General features: G+C 41.5%; 2 protein-coding genes across 4 annotated transcripts in view; both read left to right on the top strand.

The window, feature by feature from the left end:
• nlrc5 (NLR family, CARD domain containing 5) overlaps positions 1–15,763 on the top strand; it is a 38,267-nt gene extending 22,504 nt beyond the window's left edge. For 2 of the 3 annotated variants that reach the window (XM_070550515.1, XM_070550514.1), the window contains exons 30-53: positions 254–343; positions 435–494; positions 1,884–1,970; positions 2,073–2,156; positions 2,232–2,321; positions 2,393–2,458; positions 3,569–3,652; positions 3,863–3,946; positions 4,015–4,101; positions 4,171–4,227; positions 4,360–4,404; positions 7,043–7,114; positions 7,196–7,270; positions 7,342–7,425; positions 8,754–8,828; positions 8,905–8,988; positions 9,089–9,175; positions 9,505–9,588; positions 11,155–11,238; positions 12,674–12,757; positions 12,834–12,917; positions 12,995–13,072; positions 13,175–13,258; positions 13,369–15,763. In XM_070550515.1, coding sequence (XP_070406616.1) covers positions 254–343; positions 435–494; positions 1,884–1,970; positions 2,073–2,156; positions 2,232–2,321; positions 2,393–2,458; positions 3,569–3,652; positions 3,863–3,946; positions 4,015–4,101; positions 4,171–4,227; positions 4,360–4,404; positions 7,043–7,114; positions 7,196–7,270; positions 7,342–7,425; positions 8,754–8,828; positions 8,905–8,988; positions 9,089–9,175; positions 9,505–9,588; positions 11,155–11,238; positions 12,674–12,757; positions 12,834–12,917; positions 12,995–13,072; positions 13,175–13,258; positions 13,369–13,534 — 1,975 coding nt within the window. In that variant the 3' untranslated portion in view covers positions 13,535–15,763. The remainder of the gene's footprint in view (positions 1–253; positions 344–434; positions 495–1,883; positions 1,971–2,072; positions 2,157–2,231; positions 2,322–2,392; positions 2,459–3,568; positions 3,653–3,862; positions 3,947–4,014; positions 4,102–4,170; positions 4,228–4,359; positions 4,405–7,042; positions 7,115–7,195; positions 7,271–7,341; positions 7,426–8,753; positions 8,829–8,904; positions 8,989–9,088; positions 9,176–9,504; positions 9,589–11,154; positions 11,239–12,673; positions 12,758–12,833; positions 12,918–12,994; positions 13,073–13,174; positions 13,259–13,368) is intronic. The other variant, XM_015965189.3, reaches the window with a different exon arrangement.
• A 1,872-nt stretch (positions 15,764–17,635) lies between these two features.
• The window catches only part of cpne2 (copine II), a 60,633-nt gene continuing 58,171 nt past the window's right edge, over positions 17,636–20,097 (top strand). The window contains exons 1-2 of the mRNA XM_054733367.2: positions 17,636–18,142; positions 20,064–20,097. The exon at positions 20,064–20,097 is cut by the window's right edge and continues 167 nt beyond it. Of these exons, the coding sequence (XP_054589342.1) occupies positions 20,088–20,097 (10 nt within the window). The 5' untranslated portion in view covers positions 17,636–18,142; positions 20,064–20,087. The remainder of the gene's footprint in view (positions 18,143–20,063) is intronic.

Raw genomic sequence — 20,097 nt, 5'->3', positions numbered from 1 at the left:
CTAAGGCCTCCAAAACTAATAACAATAAACGACTCTGCACAATAACTGTACACACTTCTTTATGCACTCCTGGGACTTTGCACAATCAGTTTCAATATTACTGAGTTTTAATGTTTTTAGCTTTTAGTTTTAGGTTTTATTTATGTCTCTTGGTCTGTGTGGTCTTTTATAACATCATCAACAACAACAACAACAACAAATGTGTCATGTGGGTGTATTTATTACCAGCTGTAACACATTTATTTTTCCTCAGTGTCAGCAGCAGCGTCACCATGGTGACTGAAGCATTGTCATTAATCCGCTGCTTGACTGATAATCAGAGAGTCACCTGTGTGGAGTTCAGGTACCACTCGTACTTCTGCTGCTTTCATCAGCGACACTCAGGTTTTACGTGGCGGCGAGGAAACTTTTTGTTCTGTATGTTCCTTCTTTAGTCCACAGACTGAATCCTTCATTATGTTTGATGGAGTTAAAGCAGAAGAAGTCAAATGCAGGTCAGTAAAATGTGTTTGTGGTGAAAATACAAAAATTATGAAAGCTATTTAAAAAATCTTAACAAAACAAGAAAACACTTAACGTTCATTTAAATGATTTAAACGGGCATTATGGAAGTGTGACAGCCAAAACATGTATAGAAATAATAAATGTCTTCTTCATACATTCCCCTGCAATGCCCTGGTCCTGTAGAATGAGCCCTGGCATTTTTACTGTGATTGCCTGTTTTTCTGTAAAATCACAGAAAAAGAGAGATGCTCGGGTCGAGCAGGCTGCTTCATGCACGTTCACGCTCAGGCATCGCCCATAGCATTTGCTATCCGTAGCTTTAGCAGCAGAGAGAGAGGCAGTGCCACTTTGTCGCTGTTCCTAACGCCTAGTGACAAAGCTAGCTACATTTCTGAGGACCCTTAGCTACTTTCTGTAGAACTTTCTTCTAGATATTTCCTGCAAATTAGCAACAAAATAGCCATTTTCACTCCGAACCGTTCTTTGAACGTTGTTCCAGCTGTCATCAAGGATATAAATGTTACAGATACAGAGGATGTCACTGGTACTTTAGCTCACCTAGTAAAACATCGGACTCCCATGCAGTAGACCAGGGTTTGATTCTGGATGTGAACATAGTTTATTTAGAGTTTCTTTTTTTACATTAATGGTATATTTTTTTACAGTAAGACGCCCAAATTTTTATTTGAGACTCGCCGAACGGCATTGAATTCACAGATAAAAAAGATGTGGGTTCAACTTTCATTTTGGAACAATTTTTCAAGCAAGGGAAGGGAATGATCTGAGCATGCAGGAGGACTGACCCATCATAAACCTTTGTCGGCTGTGCTGAAGAGAAAGGTACAGAACCAAATTATTTAATTAATTAGCTGTGCGTTCTCCTGTCCTCTGTCCTCCGGGCCACACACACACACACACACACACACACACACACACACACACACACACACACACACACACACACACACACACGGGACTGTCTCAGCGGTTATTTTCGTTAAGGAGTGTGCACGTACAGCATGCACGCCTCGTGCACGAGCCTACTATTGAAGCTGCCGTTACGCTTTTGGCCTGAGGGGGCAGTCACGAGCATAAAAATTAAAAACTCCGTAAAGTCCCTTTAATGATGTTATTCAACAATTAAAGAAAGAAAACAGGAGTTTATAAAAACAGTCATGAAAAAGAATAAAAGCAAAAATAATTCAAGCAAAGTTCTTTTCTGAAGGCCGCGACCGTGCAGGATGAGATAACGATGAAACTAAAACTTAAAGGCAAAATACAACTTTTGTGGATAAAATAGCATTTTACTTTCTTCTAATTACTAGAAAATAAGGAAATAAAACATCTAAATATTAATCATAACTTCTCTCTGTTTACAGGTTAACAGGTTTTTGTTTCAGAGACGTTGCTTCACTGAAGCGCCTGCTGGAGATCCTGCAGCAAGATCAGCTGATTTCTTACCTTGAGTACGAACCTGAAGAACCAAAATCCTTCAAACACAAACTCACTCCTAAAATCTGACTTTTCTACTGGCTTGTTCATCATTTTATTCTCCTTTTTCCTGACAGTTTATCAGATAATCAGCTGGAAGACGAAGGAGTGAAGTTCTTAATCGATTCTTTACCAAAACTTCAAATCAGCAGCTGCATCAAGTAGGAATAATTATGAATATGGATTTGTTTTGATTTGAAAATGAAGTTTAATGTTCTAATTTAACCTTAATCCAGTCTGAGTTACAACAGACTGAGCCGGCAGGGGCTGATGGGCGTGGCCACGACACTTTCTACCTGCCCTGACGTTTCCGATGTGGAAACCAGGTGAGTCAGGATGGACGCCGTCAGATGTCTGAAGGTTCTAAACCGGTTCTGAAGTTTCTGTTGGTTGGTAGTTTGGGAGAAGAGAAGCGATGTCTCATCTGGTTCAGACGACAGGATGAAAGTGGGAAAAGTCTCAGGTGAGAAGAAAACAACGTTTAACCCTTCAATCAATCAAATAAATCAAAGAAACTTTATTAATCCCAGAGGGAAATTAGAGTTTCAGTACACACAATTCAGAGATCAGACATACACGGGCAAGACACAGGACAAGAATTGGTGACTGTGGTCATTCGCAACCCTGAGTCACGCTACCTTAAGCTGGACGTACACTGTGTGACTTTTTCACTCGTAGCACTCAGCTTCAGCTCAAACTGTACGACCTCATCGCAGGGCAGATCTCACGAGTCATGTGCTCACACTGCACGACCCAGTTCTCGGATGCAACCTGACTGCTCACACTGTACGTCTGGTAGCAACACGAGGGACGAGCAAAATATCAAACGCGCCAGAAGTCCGTGCGAGCTCACGATTGCTGATCGGTAGCTTGTCACGTGGTGTTAATCGCCTCTCGTAACCCCCTGTACACTACACGACGCTCAGCGCAAAACTCGCCCCGATCTCGTGGATTCTCGCACGAGTGGAAAATCGGCTCAAAAAAGTGAAAAAGTGGCACAGTGTACGCCCGGCTTTAATAGAGATAAGAGGGTTACATGAGGATTGGTTCAGGTGGAGGGAAAAAGGCACCTCAGAGTTACCCTCCCACCAGGAGGGCAGCTTTGCTCTGCAAAAAAACACCTCAGACAGAAATGCAACAGACTTCAGACAGACACAACATAAGTGTCCACTAGGTGGGGTGGTGGGTTGGGACTATCCCCACTTCAGTTCCTGCAGCCACGATAAGCAGCGCATGTCACCTCAGTGTGGATAGGGGGAGGAGCATTGAGGGTTGGAGGGTTGCAGTGACCCTGGAACATTTCAGCGGCCTTCCCGCAGTCCCGCCCAGGCTGGGAAAGGAGACAGAGTTGAGTTGCCATAGCGACGGCACATTCCACATATCTTCTGAGGGGGGAGTTTAAAGGGTTTATTTAATCACCTGGACACGCTTTCATCATTTAATACCTGAAGTAATGATTTTAATAATGATTAAAAGTAAGCTATTTAAACCTGAAATATTAATTAATTTTATTAAGCAGTTATAAAAGAAAGGGTCAGATATTGATTTTAATATTTCTGTTTGTGCTTTTCAGAATCAGCAACGGCAGCTTGGAGCGAGATCATCTGATCAGCTTAGCAGAGATCGTCTCCCGCTGTCCCAGTTTGACCAGACTGGTGTAAAATAATCTGATCTTTCACAATAAAAGTCCCACACTCATTTTAACAATATGCAAATAATTTTTATAATCAAGAAGGAAAGAACAATTTTTTTCTCTTCGATGTTGATTTGGCGTTATTAGAAAATCAGGAGATGTTAAAGGTTTAAATATATTTAAAGAATAAGATTTATTTTAGATTTCAGCTTTTTTATTGTTGCTGCACCACAGATTAAAGAACAACACGCTGCAGTGGGAGTGGATAGAAACCTTCATAAGAGTTTTAACCTGCAGTCAGAGAGGATTGACAGTCAGGTGAAGACAAACCCCTCAACATTTTCTGGTCACTCGACGAAGATAAACGTTTTTTTTTTTCCCATCAGTGTTGAAGAGAGTTGGATTGGTTCTGAAGAAGCTGTGAGTTTAGCGCATCGCTGCCTGCAGCTGAATAAAAACATCTCAACTCTCAGGTGAGTTCCCTGCTCCCGATAAATGGTCCCAGATCATCCCAACGTTTTACTGACGAGTTTCACCTTTAGGATCCATCAAACCGGCCTTCAGCTGTCTCTGATGAACTCTGAACTCACCTCACTCAGGTGAGGATTTTCTAATTTGTTCAGTAACATCTGTTCAGGTATAAATAAACAAAAATGCAATAAACAAATCAGCAGAATCAGATCAGTACTTTAGGAGGAACCAAAAAGCTAAATTAGGCTTTTGTTTTTTAGGAGTGAAGCAGCAATTCCAGCTCAGTCAGCGACCGCAATCGTGAGGTTTGTTTTGTTCTTCTGTAAATCTCCTAATCCACGCGACGGATTTAATGAAACTCTGAGAAACAACCGTTTTGGAGTGTAAAACAACACATTAGCAGACACAGAAATGGCTCCAGCTTAGTGAGTTTTTACAGATGTGATGCGCCGATTGATTTATTGCGGTTTTGTTCCAGTTTTAACCAGATTTGTCTGAAACGATTACAACACAATCGTTTTTTTTCAACATAAAAACTAAACCTCACTTTTCTAAAGTAGCTGAGATTAAATTCTATTTTTTATTTCAGTTTTAACTAAAATCTACAAGTTCATCCCTCACTCACTCCACTGCCCAAACACTCATCTTTGCCTTCATAACCTCTAGACAGGACTGTTGTAACAGCATTCTTTACGGACTTCCTTCCTCAGCCCTACAAAAACTTCAATGCATCCAAAACTCAGCAGCACGTTTACTCACCCACACTCGCTCCAGGGACCACATAACTCCAGTACTCAAACAACTTCACTGGCTCCCAGTTCCATACCGGATCCATTACAATTTGCTCATCATCACTTACAAATACCTCAATAACCTTGCACCATCATATTTGATGGAACTTCCCCATCGCCATTCTCCTTCCTGGCACCTCCGTTCAGTGGCGGTGCCGGGGGGGGGGGGGGGGGGGGGGGGATGGGGGGGCTAGGGGGCGCTATAGCTACCCCTGGATTAGTCATTGCACCCTCATAGCACCCCCAAGTGAATATTAGATTTTTTTTTTTTACAATTTAATTTTAATTTAACATGTGGATGTGATCATATTTAACATACAAAACAAAAATAATCGGTAAATTATCATATAGATAGTAAAAACTTAAACCAAAACAGGAAATTGATGTTAACTCATTCACTGCCAGCTGTTTCCTGATCACTAACGGCCTTCGCTGCCAGCGTTTCTCACCGTTTTTACTGTTTTTTTAAGAGTCACAGAACGTTGCGCGCTAGCATGATGCCAATGCCAAAACAGCCTAAACAAAGAGGAGACTCCCCTCTTACATCAAGAAGAAGCCGCGTGTTTCGAGCGTTATCCGTTCTTTCATAACTCGTTGTCGAATTGTGATCGGCAGACGCTTTTCCGGTTCGCGCCTCACTTTTTTTTTACAGCAATGGCCCAAAACGATCTCCAAACACATGGATGGTCTGCTTCCTGATCATGTGATCTGTGACGTATGCGGATGAAGATCAGCTTCAGGGCTGAGATGTTTGTTCTCTCAGTGCGGGGGCTCGTTCCGATGCTCAAACAGTAAAAAAAATGCAAATGACTACTTTAGTCGTCATTGGCAGTGAATGAGTTAACCTTTGACCTCATTTTCCACCTGCGAACGAAAGGTAGAGCTAGCTAGTGGTGAAATGGATCGGTTTTTGTTGCCCAAATTTCCACGGGTTCAGTCAGAAACGAATGAATCTTTGGAAGTGATCTCAGACCCACAAAAACCTACGGATCTGGATGAAGAGAGTCAACCCTCAACCGCTGCAGCAGTCGAGGGTTTTGCCGCTGGAAATGCTAACACTAACGTTAGCTAACCTTGCAACACTATAGATGGTTTTCTGCGTGGCTGTATGCGTTTATGATCTGACTCCGGATAAGCGGATGAAAATGGATGGATGGATGGACAAATAACATAGATTTACATGTAAGTAGTTTAAATAGAGTGCTGTGCTGTTTGAATGTATAAACTGAACGCCAAGAGAAATCACTAGTCTGATATTTTTCCGTGAATAAAATAAATATGTCAGGCAGGAGCGTCTCAGGATCTGTCTGAGATCTGTCTCGGTGAGACAGATAATAGCAATCCAAAGTGCTTTTTATGTGTGATCTGACAATTGATCAACCATTGCTTTAAAATGAAATACAGCTTAGCCGGTTAATTGCTGTGATCATAAAACACGTAAACGGCAGCACGTAGAAACACGAGGCAACGTTTTACGTGATGTTTACTTGTTGCTATGAGTAATAAGACAGAAAAAGCCACGGCAAAATAAGTTTAGGAAGCCCACTAAGAATCGTAATAAAAGCATTTAAAATAAATACCGTACACAGTTGAGGAAACGTTGGTTTAAGTACCTGATATGAAGCGGTCGCTGCATAAGCGAAAGCCTTTACTCTCGGGATCCCACAGTTTCATTTTAGCCCGGTCACTGGCGCGTTTTATTACAATGATCCAACGTTTGCGGCGCTCCGGATCTTGGGGATCCTGTAGATGGCTCATTCTTTATGTCGTCCGCGTCTGTCCTGCATCCTGGGGCACAACAGGAATCTACCATGTTTCCCGTCTGATTGAGTTTTCTGACAATAACAAATAGTCCAGCTGCGGGCTTCTGCCTGCCAATATGGCGCCGTTTCGATTTGAACTGTTGCATGCTGGGAGAAGTGACATCAACTCCCGGAGCTCTATATAAGTTTGATTTATTATTATTATTATTAAGTTTTTTAAACAACACACAACATGCTGCCAGAAAGTAAATGTAGCTCTAGCTTATTGTAGCATCAGCTGATCTCCGTAATCATTTATGTTTATGTAGTTTGTTTTGGGGTGGAACCAAACAGGAAGTTGTACACCTGCTTCCTGTTTCTCTGATCTGGCCTTTCTTGTCTGTCCTCAGCCTCGGGGACAGAATCCAGCTTCCATTAGTAGAAGGTTTCACCCATCAGTTTCCACAACTCACAGAGTTGGAGTACGTCCTTCTCATTGTCATTTTAATAAATTCACAATAAAAGTTAATTAACAAAAAAAATAATTTTGTTTATCCAAAAAGCTTTTCCACAGACAGACTTGGAGTTGAGTTCCTGTCCTCTCTGCTGCCTTCGTTACCGAATCTCACCTCTCTCAGGTAAACATTTTCACATATTACAGGTGTTTTAAAGGTCACACATGACAATTTCCTCATCTTGTCTTCTGCAGCGTTGGAATCAAGGAACGTACTCCGGCTGTAGTTGAGGAGCTCTCACAGATCCTGCTGCAGATGACATTAATCCAACGACTAAAGTGAGTCAGAAAAATGAGATTCAGTAGTCATTGTGTGTAGTTTAGGGAACCTGGGAAATCAGATTAAATTCTAGCTCAGTAGAAATCCAAACAGTTTAGAAATTACCTTTAACCCCTCTTAGAATGATGAGCAGCAACAATGGCTGCTCTGAGGTTGTTGCTAATGTCTATCTGCTTGAGTTAAAGGGACATTATGGAAGTTTGACAGCCAAAACATGTATAGAAATAATAAATGTCTTCTTCATACATTCTCCTGCAATGCCCTGGTCCTGTAGAATGAGCCCTGGCATTTTTACTGTGATTGCCTGTTTTTCTGTAAAATCACAGAAAAAGAGAGATGCTCGGGTCGAGCAGGCTGCTTCATGCGCGTTCACGCTCAGGCATCGCCCGTAGCATTTGCTATCCGTAGCTTTAGCAGCAGAGAGAGAGGCAGTGCCACTTTGTCGCTGTTCCTAACGCCTAGTGACAAAGCTAGCTACATTTCTGAGGACCCTTAGCTACTTTCTGTAGAACTTTCTTCTAGATATTTCCTGCAAATTAGCAACAAAATAGCCATTTTCACTCCGAACCGTTCTTTGAACGTTGTTTCAGCTGTCATGTAGGATATAAAAGTTACAGATACTGTGAATGTTACTAGAGTGTAGCTCACCAAGTGAGATGTCTGACTCCCATGCAGAAGACCTGGGTTTGATTCTGGGTGTGAACATAGTTCATATAGAGTTTCTTTTTTACATTAATGGTATTTTTTTACAGTAAGATGCTCAATTTTTTATTTGAGACTCGCCAAACGACATTGAATTCACAGATAATAAAGATCTGGGTTCGACTTTCATTTTGGAACAATTTTTCAAGCAAGGGAAGGGAATGATCTGAGCATGCAGGAGGACTGACCCATCTTAAACCTTACACACACACACACACACACACACACACACACACACACACACACACACACACACACACACACACACACACACACACACACACACACACACACACACACACACACACGGGACTGTCTCAGCTGTTATTTTCGTTAAGGAGTGTGCACGTACAGCATGCGCGCCTCGTGCACGCGTCTACTATTGAAGCTGCTGTTACGCTTTTGGCCTGAGGGGGCGATCACGAGCATAAACATTCAAAAGTCCGTAAAGTCCCTTTAATAAGCACCTGTATGCTCCAGAGCACAAGGATAAACTAAACTCATGTTTTTAGTCTGATCAGCGTCTCCCCATTGGACCAAATCCTAAAATGTTTACTCTGAAACCAAACGCTGCTCCCTAGTGGTCAAGTCATGTTTTAAGATCAGGCTTTTCTTTCCCTCTTAGTCTTTCAGGTCATTCTATAAGTGATGCAGCTGCTCAGAGTCTGACGGAACTGTTTCCTCGTCTTCGCTCAATCGGGTGAGTTTACGAGATCCGGTCTGTGGAACGTTTAGTAGAACCGCTTTAAAACGTCTCTCTCCCACTTCTCCTTTAGCCTGTCTTGTTGTGTGTGGTCAGAAGATGGAGGACTGCAGCTCATCAGAGCTCTGAGACGATCCAAACATTTAGAAGAACTTTGGTGAGACATTCATCTGCTAACGACGACTCTCTGTAACAAAACTTCTGTTGTTGTGAAGCCTGACTAGTCAGCTTTACGTTTGTTTCTGTCTTCACCCAAGTCTGGATGCAGCTCTGCAGCTGAAAGAGAACAGCTGGGAGTGTTTGGCTGAAGCTTTAGGAAACATGACTTCCATCCAGAGTCTGAAGTAAGAACTCATCTCTTCTAAATCGGATGCATTAAAAAACCCTGATATTAACTAGCAGGTGTGTGTGTGTGTGTGTGTGTGTGTGTGTGTGTGCGTGCGTGCGTGTGTGTAAAAGACTAAATGAGCTCTGAAAGCATCAGACCAATCAGAACGGATCGTGTTGAGTCTCCTGGCTGCTTTAGACGGATGCTGACAAATAAAAACCATCGATTGAGTTTTGTTTTCTACATTTAGCGACTTTGCTGCTCGTTCACAAACGCGATGAATCTTCTTCAGTTCTTCATAAGAGCAGGATGATCGTAGTGATGCTGGAAGTGTTGACTCCTCAGGTTGGACGGCTGGAGGATGGATGATGGAGGGATACAACAGCTGATTAAAATCATTCCTGGATGGAAGCGGCTCAAGAAGATCAGGTAACAGATGTTGTTGTTGTTTACATTCAGATTTTATTTATAGGATAGAACAGAATAGAATGGAATAGAATAGAATAGAATAGAATAGAATAGAATAGAATGGAATATAATAGAATGACATGGGATGGAATAGAATAGAATGGAATAGAATGGCATGGAATTGAATGGAATAGAATAGAATAGAATGGAATGGAATGGAATGGAATAGAATGCGATAGAATAGAATAGAATGGAATAGAATGGTATGGAATAGAATAGAATAGAATGACATGGGATGGAATAGAATAGAATGGAGTAGAATGGCATGGAATAGAATAGAATAGAATAGAATAGAATAGAATAGAATAGAATAGAATAGAATAGAATGGAATAGAATAGAATGACATGGGATGGAATAGAATAGAATGGAATAGAATGACATGGAATTGAATGGAATAGAATAGAATAGAATGGAATGGAATGGAATGGAATAGAATGCGATAGAATAGAATAGAATGGAATAGAATGGTATGGAATAGAATAGAATAGAATGACATGGGATGGAATAGAATAGAATGGAGTAGAATGGCATGGAATAGAATAGAATAGAATAGAATAGAATAGAATAGAATGGAATAGAATGGGATAGAATAGAATAGAATGGAATAGAATGGCATGGAATAGAATAGAATAGAATGACATGGGATGGAATAGAATAGAATGGAATAGAATGGCATGGAATGGAATGGAATAGAATAGAATAGAATAGAATAGAATAGAATAGAATAGAATAGAATGGAATGGAATAGAATAGAATGGAATAGAATAGAATAGAATAGAATAGAATCAACTTCATTGATCCCACAGTGGGGAAATTCACTTGTTACAGCAGCACCAACACTTAAGAGAATAATTTGAAGAAAAAATAATAATAACAAAGGTTCATGTATTTAGGTGAACCAATGAATATACAATAGTCACTGTTGTACTTACTACTATGAAGAGTTTGAATTCCTCAAGTATGTAAAAATGAGATTTGATTTAAATTAAAAGCACAAGAAAAGATCAAGTTTTTTTTATTTTAAACTGCTTAACAATATTAAACACAATATTTTAATTATGGGTATTTGGGATTTCGGTTGAAAAGGATCGGTTGTTTCCTTTAATTAGCCCAGACGCTGACGTTTGCTTGTGTTTGTTTCTCTTAGTCAAAAGAAAGATGTCGATAATTAGACTTTTATCATTTCTGCATTCAAAAAACCAAAAATTACGTAGAGAAAAGTCACCGTGTCGGTCTTTCCAACAAAGTTTCCCTCGGGACGGGGCATCACACATTAGTCCCGATAAAGGACAAACAGATTAAAAGAGTTTATCTAATCCTGTAATTCCTTACAGGAATCCTTTCCCTCATCACCTTCAGGCCATGATCTTAAACTAAAATCATTGTGATGAGAAATGATGGAGAATCATGTGACACTTTCTCTGATCTGTTAATATTTCATTTATTTATTGTAAAAGACTGAAATTCTATCTCAGTATCTGTAAAACTGACAGATTTTAAGCCCTTTTTGTGTTTTTATCCTTCAGCCTCTCTAAGAATGTCATCAGCGACGCTTCGGGGGAGAAGCTGCTTGATGCTCTGAAGAGCTGCAGCCTCCTGGAGGAGCTCCAGTAAGAGCAGTTTCTACATAATACTCACAGCTTTTTGAGGATCACAATTTTTTTTCAGGAAGACTTTTCAAACTGTTATTTGATGTTATTTTAAAATTTATTGCAGAATTTTTTAAACAGGTTAATTGATGTCTTCACAAAATCTGTAGAGATTTAAAGGGACATTATGGAAGTTTGACAGCCAAAACATGTATAGAAATAATAAATGTCTTCTTCATACATTCTCCTGCAATGTCCTGGTCCTGTAGAATGAGCCCTGGCATTTTTACTGTGATTGCCTGTTTTTCTGTAAAATCACAGAAAAAGAGAGATGCTCGGGTCGAGCAGGCTGCTTCATGCGCGTTCACGCTCAGGCATCGCCCGTAGCATTTGCTATCCGTAGCTTTAGCAGCAGAGAGAGAGGCAGTGCCACTTTGTCGCTGTTCCTAACGCCTAGTGACAAAGCTAGCTACATTTCTGAGGACCCTTAGCTACTTTCTGTAGAACTTTCTTCTAGATATTTCCTGCAAGTTAGCAACAAAATAGCCATTTTCGCTCCGAACCGTTCTTTGGTTTGACGTTGTTTCAGCTGTCATCAAGGATATAAAAGTTACAGATACTATGAATGTTACTAGAGTGTAGCTCACCTTGTAAGATGTCTGACTCTCATGCAGAAGACCTGGGTTTGATTCTGGATGTGAACATAGTTTATTTAGAGTTTCTTTTTTACATTAATGGTATATTTTTTGCAGTAAGATGCCCAAATTTTTATTTGAGACTCGCCGAACGGCATTGAATTCACAGATAAAAAAGATGTGGGTTCAACTTTCATTTTGGAACAATTTTTCAAGCAAGGGAAGGGAATGATCTGAGCATGCAGGAGGACTGACCCATCATAAACCTTTGTCGGCTGTGCTGAAGAGAAAGATACAGAACCACATTATTTAATTAATTAGCTGCACGTTCTCCTGTCCTCTGTCCTCCGGGCCACACACACACACACACACACACACACACACACACACACACACACACACACACACACACACACACACACACACGGGACTGTCTCAGCTGTTATTTTCGTCAAGGAGTGTGCACGTACAGCATGAGCGCCTCGTGCACGAGCCTACTATTGAAGCTGCCGTTACGCTTTTGGCCTGAGGGGGCGATCGTGAGCATAAAAATTCAAAAGTCCGTAAAGTCCCTTTAAACTTGAGTTGGCAAGAGAAACACGTATAGCTTTTAAAAAATCTGATTATTTATTTACTCTTTAATTTATTGGGTTTTGCATTCATGTCTGATTAAATAATATGAATTTGTAGTTTGTGTGAACATTGATATGATTCACGTGTGGCCAGTTTGGTGGCCAACAACATTCTAAGGGTGACCGTTGACTAAAAACTCCAGTTTGTTTCCAGTTCTGAGATCAAACTGGCTTTTCTCTGTGTTCCAGTCTGTCCAGTAACTTCCTGGGTGACCTGACCGCTGCCAGCATGAGCCTGGTGCTGCCGTCGATGACGCGCCTCGCTGTGCTGGAGTAGGAGGAACTTCTCTAACTTCTTCTGCCTGAGCTAATCTGAGGTTTATCTGGTGTTTTTTTTCTCCTTTTTTAGTGTTTCAGTCAATCGTTTTGGAAAAGACGGATCAGTCAGCCTGGCCAAAGCAGTCAGGAGCTTAACGAACCTCAGAAAGATCCAGTAAGACCAGTTTGGTCCTGTTTCAACCCAGTTTCTGATCTTTAAACCCACTGATTGTTTTTAAATCCTTTCTTTAGTCTGACTTCTGTCGGGACGTCAGAACTCGGCGTTGTAGCGGCGAGTTTGGGCAAATGCCCGTTCATCCAGGATGTGGGGTGAAAGAAACACTAAATCTTTACTTGTTGTTGTTTTAAAAATGCTTTTCCTCCCCGTCACTCAAACGTATAAAATAAGCAAGATGAGGATTCTTGTTTCAGTCTGGGATGGAATCACTGCGGAGACGATGTTGTTCTGGAGCTCGCCAAGATTCTGCCTCTTTGCCGGGATCTGATCCGTCTCGAGTGAGTTTCACACTTTTGCGCAAACACAATCCAGATGTTGTAAAACCAATAACGAGCTGGTCCAGCTGTTTCCTGAGTGGTGGTGAGCGTTTGCTGTGTGCTTCTTCCAGCTTGGAGTGCAACAGCGTGAGTTCTGCTGGACTGGCGGTTCTGGTTAAAGCCTTGCAGTCCTGCCCGTCTCTGCAGATCATCAGGCTGTGGAAGAACAACGTCTCAGTGAGCGAAGCTCAGAGGTTCAGCCAGACGGAGAGGAGGCTCAGTTTCTCCTCCATGTGACGATTCTGCAGATCCATGGTGAACGGACCTTCATCAGGACCGCAGCAACAGGAAATACGTTTAATGGCTGAATATGAATGTTTGGATTTTACTGTAATGTAAAAAAAAAGTTAAAAGTTGAAGATTTCAACTCAGACTAAACGTCGCTTTGATCCCTCAGCAGCGATTTAAAGCACTTACCGTAATTTCTGGACTATAGAGCGCATCTCAATATAAGCCCCATCAACATAAACAAGGTTTTCTACACACACGCCACACTCGAATACAAGCCGCGGCGCAGCAGCCACATGCAGGTCTCCGGCGCACAGCGCATGTACGGCCATAACATAAGATAGTTAGACAGAAAGACGCTACACGGAGGTTTTTTGTTGTTTTTTTTAATTCAACAAAACGAATTTTAAACACGGGTGAACGTGCCTGCAAGTTTAGAAAAGAAAACACTGACAGCATTCATATTTCTGGATGTTATAACATAAAAACAGCACTGATAGCATTCATATTTCTGGATGGATATAAAATAAAAACAGCACTGACACGTTATTACCGGTCATTTGCATTTTTAGAAGGAAAGAACAGCGCTGACACAGCATTAATAAGCCCTGGATGATTAGAAAATAAAAACCACACAAAACATGCCTGGTTAGTAAATAAATCACACTTGCCTACCAGAAAAAGTCATTCTCTCTCATCTTCCTCCTGCACACTAAAGCTTGGTTTATGCTTGACGCATTTACTTTCCGCTTGGTGATGCGGCTCGCGGATGGAACGCGCTTCACAACTCGCAGCGTTTATGGTTCATGCGGCTCGTCTCTGCGGTGAGCCAATATTCTCCCAAACTGTAGGGGGCAGCATGGAGCTCTACGGCATGCATCCAACACTACACCATAGTAGAAGTAGAAATTACTGTTTACAACATGGCATTCCAGCATTTTTAACAGCGTCCTCGTCTTTTCCAACAGTGCGAGCTATTTCTCTCCAAGAATTATTAACAACATTTGGATCACGGTGATCTTTGAGAGCTGAATCATACAAATGTCTGTATTTATGAACCTCTGCCATACTAGTTCTTGCCAGTCCGCCATGTTTTTCCGCGTCCGTCCGTCCGCGTGGTTAGAAAATTTCCTAGGTGCGCGTTGCGGAAATTTTGGGCCGTGCGGAGGTGCGGTGGAGGGGCGTGGTTGTTAAAATGACGCAATTTTGCCGCGTGGAGCCGTGTGGACCTCGCGGACGCGTCAAGCATAAACAAACCTTTAAGCCATTAGTCCTCTTCTTCAGTGTCGGAGCTGAACAGCCTCAGAAGAGCTTCGTCACATACCTTTTCTGTGGCGATGTCGGCGTCGCTGTCCGTGTCGCTGTCATCATCCCCGGGTGAAGCTGGCTTGAATGAGTTCTTCCCGCTGCCGTCTCCAGCGCCGAACCACGGATTCATTCATGCCAAGCTTACGTGCGGCAGCACTGTTTCCCTCCTTTACTGCCAGATTGATGGCCTTCAACTTAAATGCGGCATCATATGAACTCATACGTGTAGTTACCATGACGAGGGGGTATGGATTTGAAAAAGATTCTTCGTTGTGCCGGCTGCTTGCATGTGCTCAATTAAAATGAGCACTTTCTTCGATTTCCACTTTTGACTTCCACCTGTTTCACTTTCTGCTAAAGCGCCCCCTGCAGGTGAAGGAACATCTTCAGTAAAGCCGCACCTCATTATAAGCCGCATGGTTCAAAGCGTGGGGGAAAGGTAGCGGCTTATAGTCCGGAAAATACGGTGTATATGTTCGTGCATGTTTTATGATTCATGCTCTGATTACAGGAGTTCATTTGCACTCGGAGAGGCCACACGAGTGAAAAACACATGAAATCACCCATCTGCAGTAACGAATTTCTCCTCTCCACGTCTTTGTCGGTTGTGGCCTCTGCTGAAGCCAAGTATTTCTTTCTGCTGTCAAAAACCAAAGAAAGTTAGAATATTTATTTTTCATCTAAATGAATGAGTTGGATTACCAAGTTTTAACCGTGTTTCTTCTATAAGCACCTTAATGTTGTATTTTTCTCTTTTTTTACACTCATGTCAACGTGTTTTCCTATAACAACTAAACAAATAAGATCACTCAAATGTATTCTTTTATGCTTTTTTCATTTCAGTCAAGGTTTCCATAAACTTATTGTTTTGTTTTACGTTTATTATTTTATAAAAAGATTTCTGTAAAATCAAAATAAAAATAAAAACCCTCTTTTGAGCTGGCTGAATTTTACCTTTGTCCCTATTTTCTAATTACCAGACAGTTAGATTGTCTTGTAGAGCAGGGGTGTCCAAAGTACGGCCTGGGGGCCAATTTTGTGCGGCCCTTTTGTGGGATTAAGTCTCTCCAGGAGGCTGTTGATATAAAATCCTATATTTTATATTGCTTCTCACACCAAACCTTCTGTCAGGAATCTTGGCGTGACCTTTGACCCAGCTCTCACTCTGGATTCTCATGTCAGTTCTCTTGTTCTCTCTTCCTTCTTCCATCTCAGGAACGTTGCTAAGCTGAGTCCCATTCTGTCCCGCTCTGAACTTGAGACAGTTCTCCACACCTTCATCTCCTCACGCTTAGACTACTGTAACTCTCTTTTCACGTGTCTGAGCAGAACCTCCCTGAACCGTCTACAGGTGGTTCAGAACGCCTGTGCTCGGCTTCTGACCAAGTCCTCCAAACACACCCACATCACCCCGCTTCTCCTCCAGCTTCACTGGCTGCCAGTCAACTTCAGGGTTCATTTCAAGATCCTGGTTCTGGTCTATAGGGCCTTACATGGACAAGGACCATCTTACATTGGTGATCTTCTTAGTCCCTACACCCCCAGCAGGTCCCTGAGGTCCAGTGACCAAAGCCTACTGGTTGTGCAGCGCCAGGCTAAAGGTCAAAGGTGACAGATCCTTTGCTGCTGTGGCCCCCAGACTCTGGAACTCTCTCCCCCTGAGCCTGAGATCAGTGGACTCAGTGGTCTCCTTTAAAAAGCAGCTGAAGACTCACCTGTTCAGGCTTTTGTGTGACCTTCATCGCCCTCACCTGGTTCTGCTCTCCCCACCTATTCCACCTTCCTCAGGATCCACTGATTTCCCTCTTTCCGGCTCACTCTCTCTCTTTCTTATCATTGTTTTAATCACAATTGTATATTTTTGCTCATTTTAAACATATTTTTAACCATTTTCTAAATTCATTTTTATATTTTTAAATTTTTTGTTTTTGTGAAGCACCTCGCGATTTTTATCTTGAGAGGTGCTATAGAAAGGATATTTTCTTCTTCTTCTTATGATCAAATGTTTACTAATGTCTGTTTCAGGACTTTTGAGCAGAACAAACAAAAAATGTAGTGTTTTCATTCTTCTGTGGCTGGTGAGACGTTTCAACGTCAACATTAGAAAAAAACAGAAAACCTTTAACTAAACAATTTTATTGTAAATGTAAATTAAATGCTTATATTTCAATGCAAGGAAATGTAGTCTTGACGTGTATTCCACTGATGATTGATGATGATTTTCTAACATAACGGCCGTCTCGTCTCCCTTAAAATATGCGTTAATCTTAAGGGACTTCCTGGTCCAACAACGGTTAAATACAGTTTAAAAAGTACATATAAATACACGCCATTAAAATAAATAAAATGAAATCCTGACGGTTAAATTAAGTTTGTTTATAAAGCGTGAAACATTAAAATGGTACTTTTATTCATTTTTTTGGTGCAAATATGTGTTATATTTAGCTTATAATATAAAAAGGTTTAATTGACGTCAATCTTACATGCTTTTAGGATATTTTGTCAAATAAAATCAGTCCGGAAGAAATAAAAAATGCAGTCAGTGCAGAAACAGCCGCCGTGGTGTTTTGGCTCCCTCTTGTGGTGACTAGAGTTGGTGCAGCTTCTTCCATCCTGAGTCACTAAAATTGTGTTTTATTTTATTACAAAACAAAACAACATCTTTTGTTTGTCTCACAGCGGTTAATATAGATCAGAGGCGCTCAAAGTACAATAAATAATAAACAAGACTCAAAACTTCAGAGGTACAAAAATAAAATACAAGAACAACCGAGAGGCCGTAATGCCTTATTAAATAAAAAAGTAAAAATAAAACGTAAAAACTAAACTAAATAAAGCAAAAAGAAATTACAAATGAAAGAATAACATGGCAAAATGACTATCAGTTGTTAACGTTTGTCCTGAATCTTTCGGGATTTAAAGAAAATAACTTTAAAAATCAAAATTAAAGTGGAAAAAGTCTCAGGGACACAATCACATTTAAAACATGAACCGGAACAGGTTTTGTCCCACTTGAGCTTTATTTTGAAGATTAACAGACAGTTTCCGGTGTGCTTTTATTCTCGCGAGCTTGGAGCTCGATCCATCAGCTGCGCTCGGCGGAGCGCTCATTTCGGACTGGGGATGATTTCTGCGCACACGCTGTTGCGCGTCTCTGGACAGAACTGCGGGTCAAAATGTCAGCGCGTGCGCGCAGCCGCTTCTAGATAATACAAAAAAAAAAAAACATTAAACCAAAGAACTTTTGATGTTTTTCTGCTCTTCACCGTGAGAAGTGACTGTCAAGTGAAGAAGTTACTCGTTACTGAGGTGAGTGAGGATCCAGGGCGTGTGTGTGTGTGTGTGTGTGTGTGCATGTGCGCGCGCGTATGTACATTTTGTGATTTATTGGGAGCTTCTGGCTGAAGTAACGCTCAGTCAGCTGGAGGTTCAGCCTCCGTGGGCTAAAGAGGTTAAACGCGGAAGGATGTGGGAGGATAACTAAATGTGAAGCCACCGGAAACGCATCACACGGAGTTTGATTTGGTTTGAAATGTTTAATTTGTCACATCTTTGTAAGACTTTGACTTTTTTCCTGTTTGGCCCCAGTGCAGCAAACAGGACATGTTGTCAGACCCAATGAGTGTGTGTGTGTGTGTGTGTGTTATATTGGACGTGTGCATGCATTTGTGTGTGTGCAGAGAAACAACCCCCCTCACACACACACACACACACACACACACACACACACACACACACACACACACACACACACACACACACACACACACACACACACACACACACACACACACACACACACACACGCTGCATACTCAGGTGTGCAGCTGGGTCAGAACCTGTTGGATTGTGCAGCCTTCCCTCAGGTAAGACGCTCACCTAAAGAGGTGAAGCTCAGGGTTTGAAGTAAACTGCTCATTTCTTCGTACACTGAGTTTTTATTTTCAGTATTTGTGTCGTTTAAGTTGCATTTCTGATATATTTTATATTTGTTGTACTTTTGAACACATTGTGGGCAAATGAAAAACATCATAAATGTAAATTCAGAAAAGCACCAATCCTGGTTGTGGCTGACTCTTGAAAAATCCTCATGCACTAAAACTATAATTCATCATTCTGCAGGGATTCACATCATGCGTGAATTGAGACAAATCAATCAGATCTTTTAGTTTCAGATCACAGATTAAGCCGATCACAACCATCTACCTAAACTACAACAAACTGCTGAAATTGTCATTCTAAGGCGACAAATAAAATAATAATCTCGTGCATCACTCTTCCTTCATCCGTCTGATTCCCTGTCCTGCCGTCACGAGGGAAGCAGCAGGTGTCAAACACAAACTGGATTTATTTGTCTCTGCTCTGATCCGTCTAAAACCAGCGCCCCTGAGGGATCGGTGTTTTTCAGATCTTCTGTAAACACCGGAGTCGAGGACTCCGAGGAGTGAAGACGAAGACAGACGCTGGCGGTTTCAGCTCATCACAACCTCCAGTGTGACATCACGGGAGGAGCACGCTGGTTATGACACATTAGTATCTTAGCAACAGACCGCATCTCTTCAACTCGCCACAGAGAACAAAACGGCCTTAATGGACATCGTTTGTTTATTTGTTTGTTTTACAGCAGCTGGGAAAACATTGCACGTTTATTTCTGACAACAAGCAGTTTTAGAACATTAAACCTTTTGTTTTCTCCTCATGTCCGTCCTCGTCGGAAGCTTTCTGATGGTGGGCTTTGATCTGGTCTCATATCCATGTGTGTGTGTGTGTGTGTGATGATTAATCCCAGCTATGATTAGGGGGTTTTAAGGCTTGCCATACCCAAACCTGAACCCTGCAGTGTGTTTTTTTCTGATCATCTTGGTGTTTTCAGGCCAACCGGCTCATTAGTCTGATTAAACTGATGAAACTGGAGTGGTTGTGCAGCCACCGGTGACTCCAAGTGGCATCTATTGATTTTTCAGTCAAACATCCATTTTTTCTTCTTCTCGCAGAAACATTTAGAGGTAATCTGTTCTGATGATCCTAGTGTCTAGCAGCAGCTGATGTGCTGCCAGTATCTTGCTCTCCTACAAAAACGTTTGCAGTCATTTATGATTTCATCGTTTTCAGTGTAAGACAAACACAACGCGCTCAGTAAAGTGTGAGCCATCATTTTGCCTGTTATTCACACGTGTTTGCAGACATTTGGAACCTGCATGCATCTTTATGAACCCAGTCTGCTCCACAGGTGGGCCACCTGTGACCTGAGATCATGGCCTACA

This window comes from Nothobranchius furzeri, chromosome 4 (assembly GCF_043380555.1).
Source record: "Nothobranchius furzeri strain GRZ-AD chromosome 4, NfurGRZ-RIMD1, whole genome shotgun sequence".
Classification (NCBI taxonomy): Eukaryota; Metazoa; Chordata; class Actinopteri; order Cyprinodontiformes; family Nothobranchiidae; genus Nothobranchius; species Nothobranchius furzeri.
This window is presented reverse-complemented; position numbering and strand designations above follow the sequence as displayed.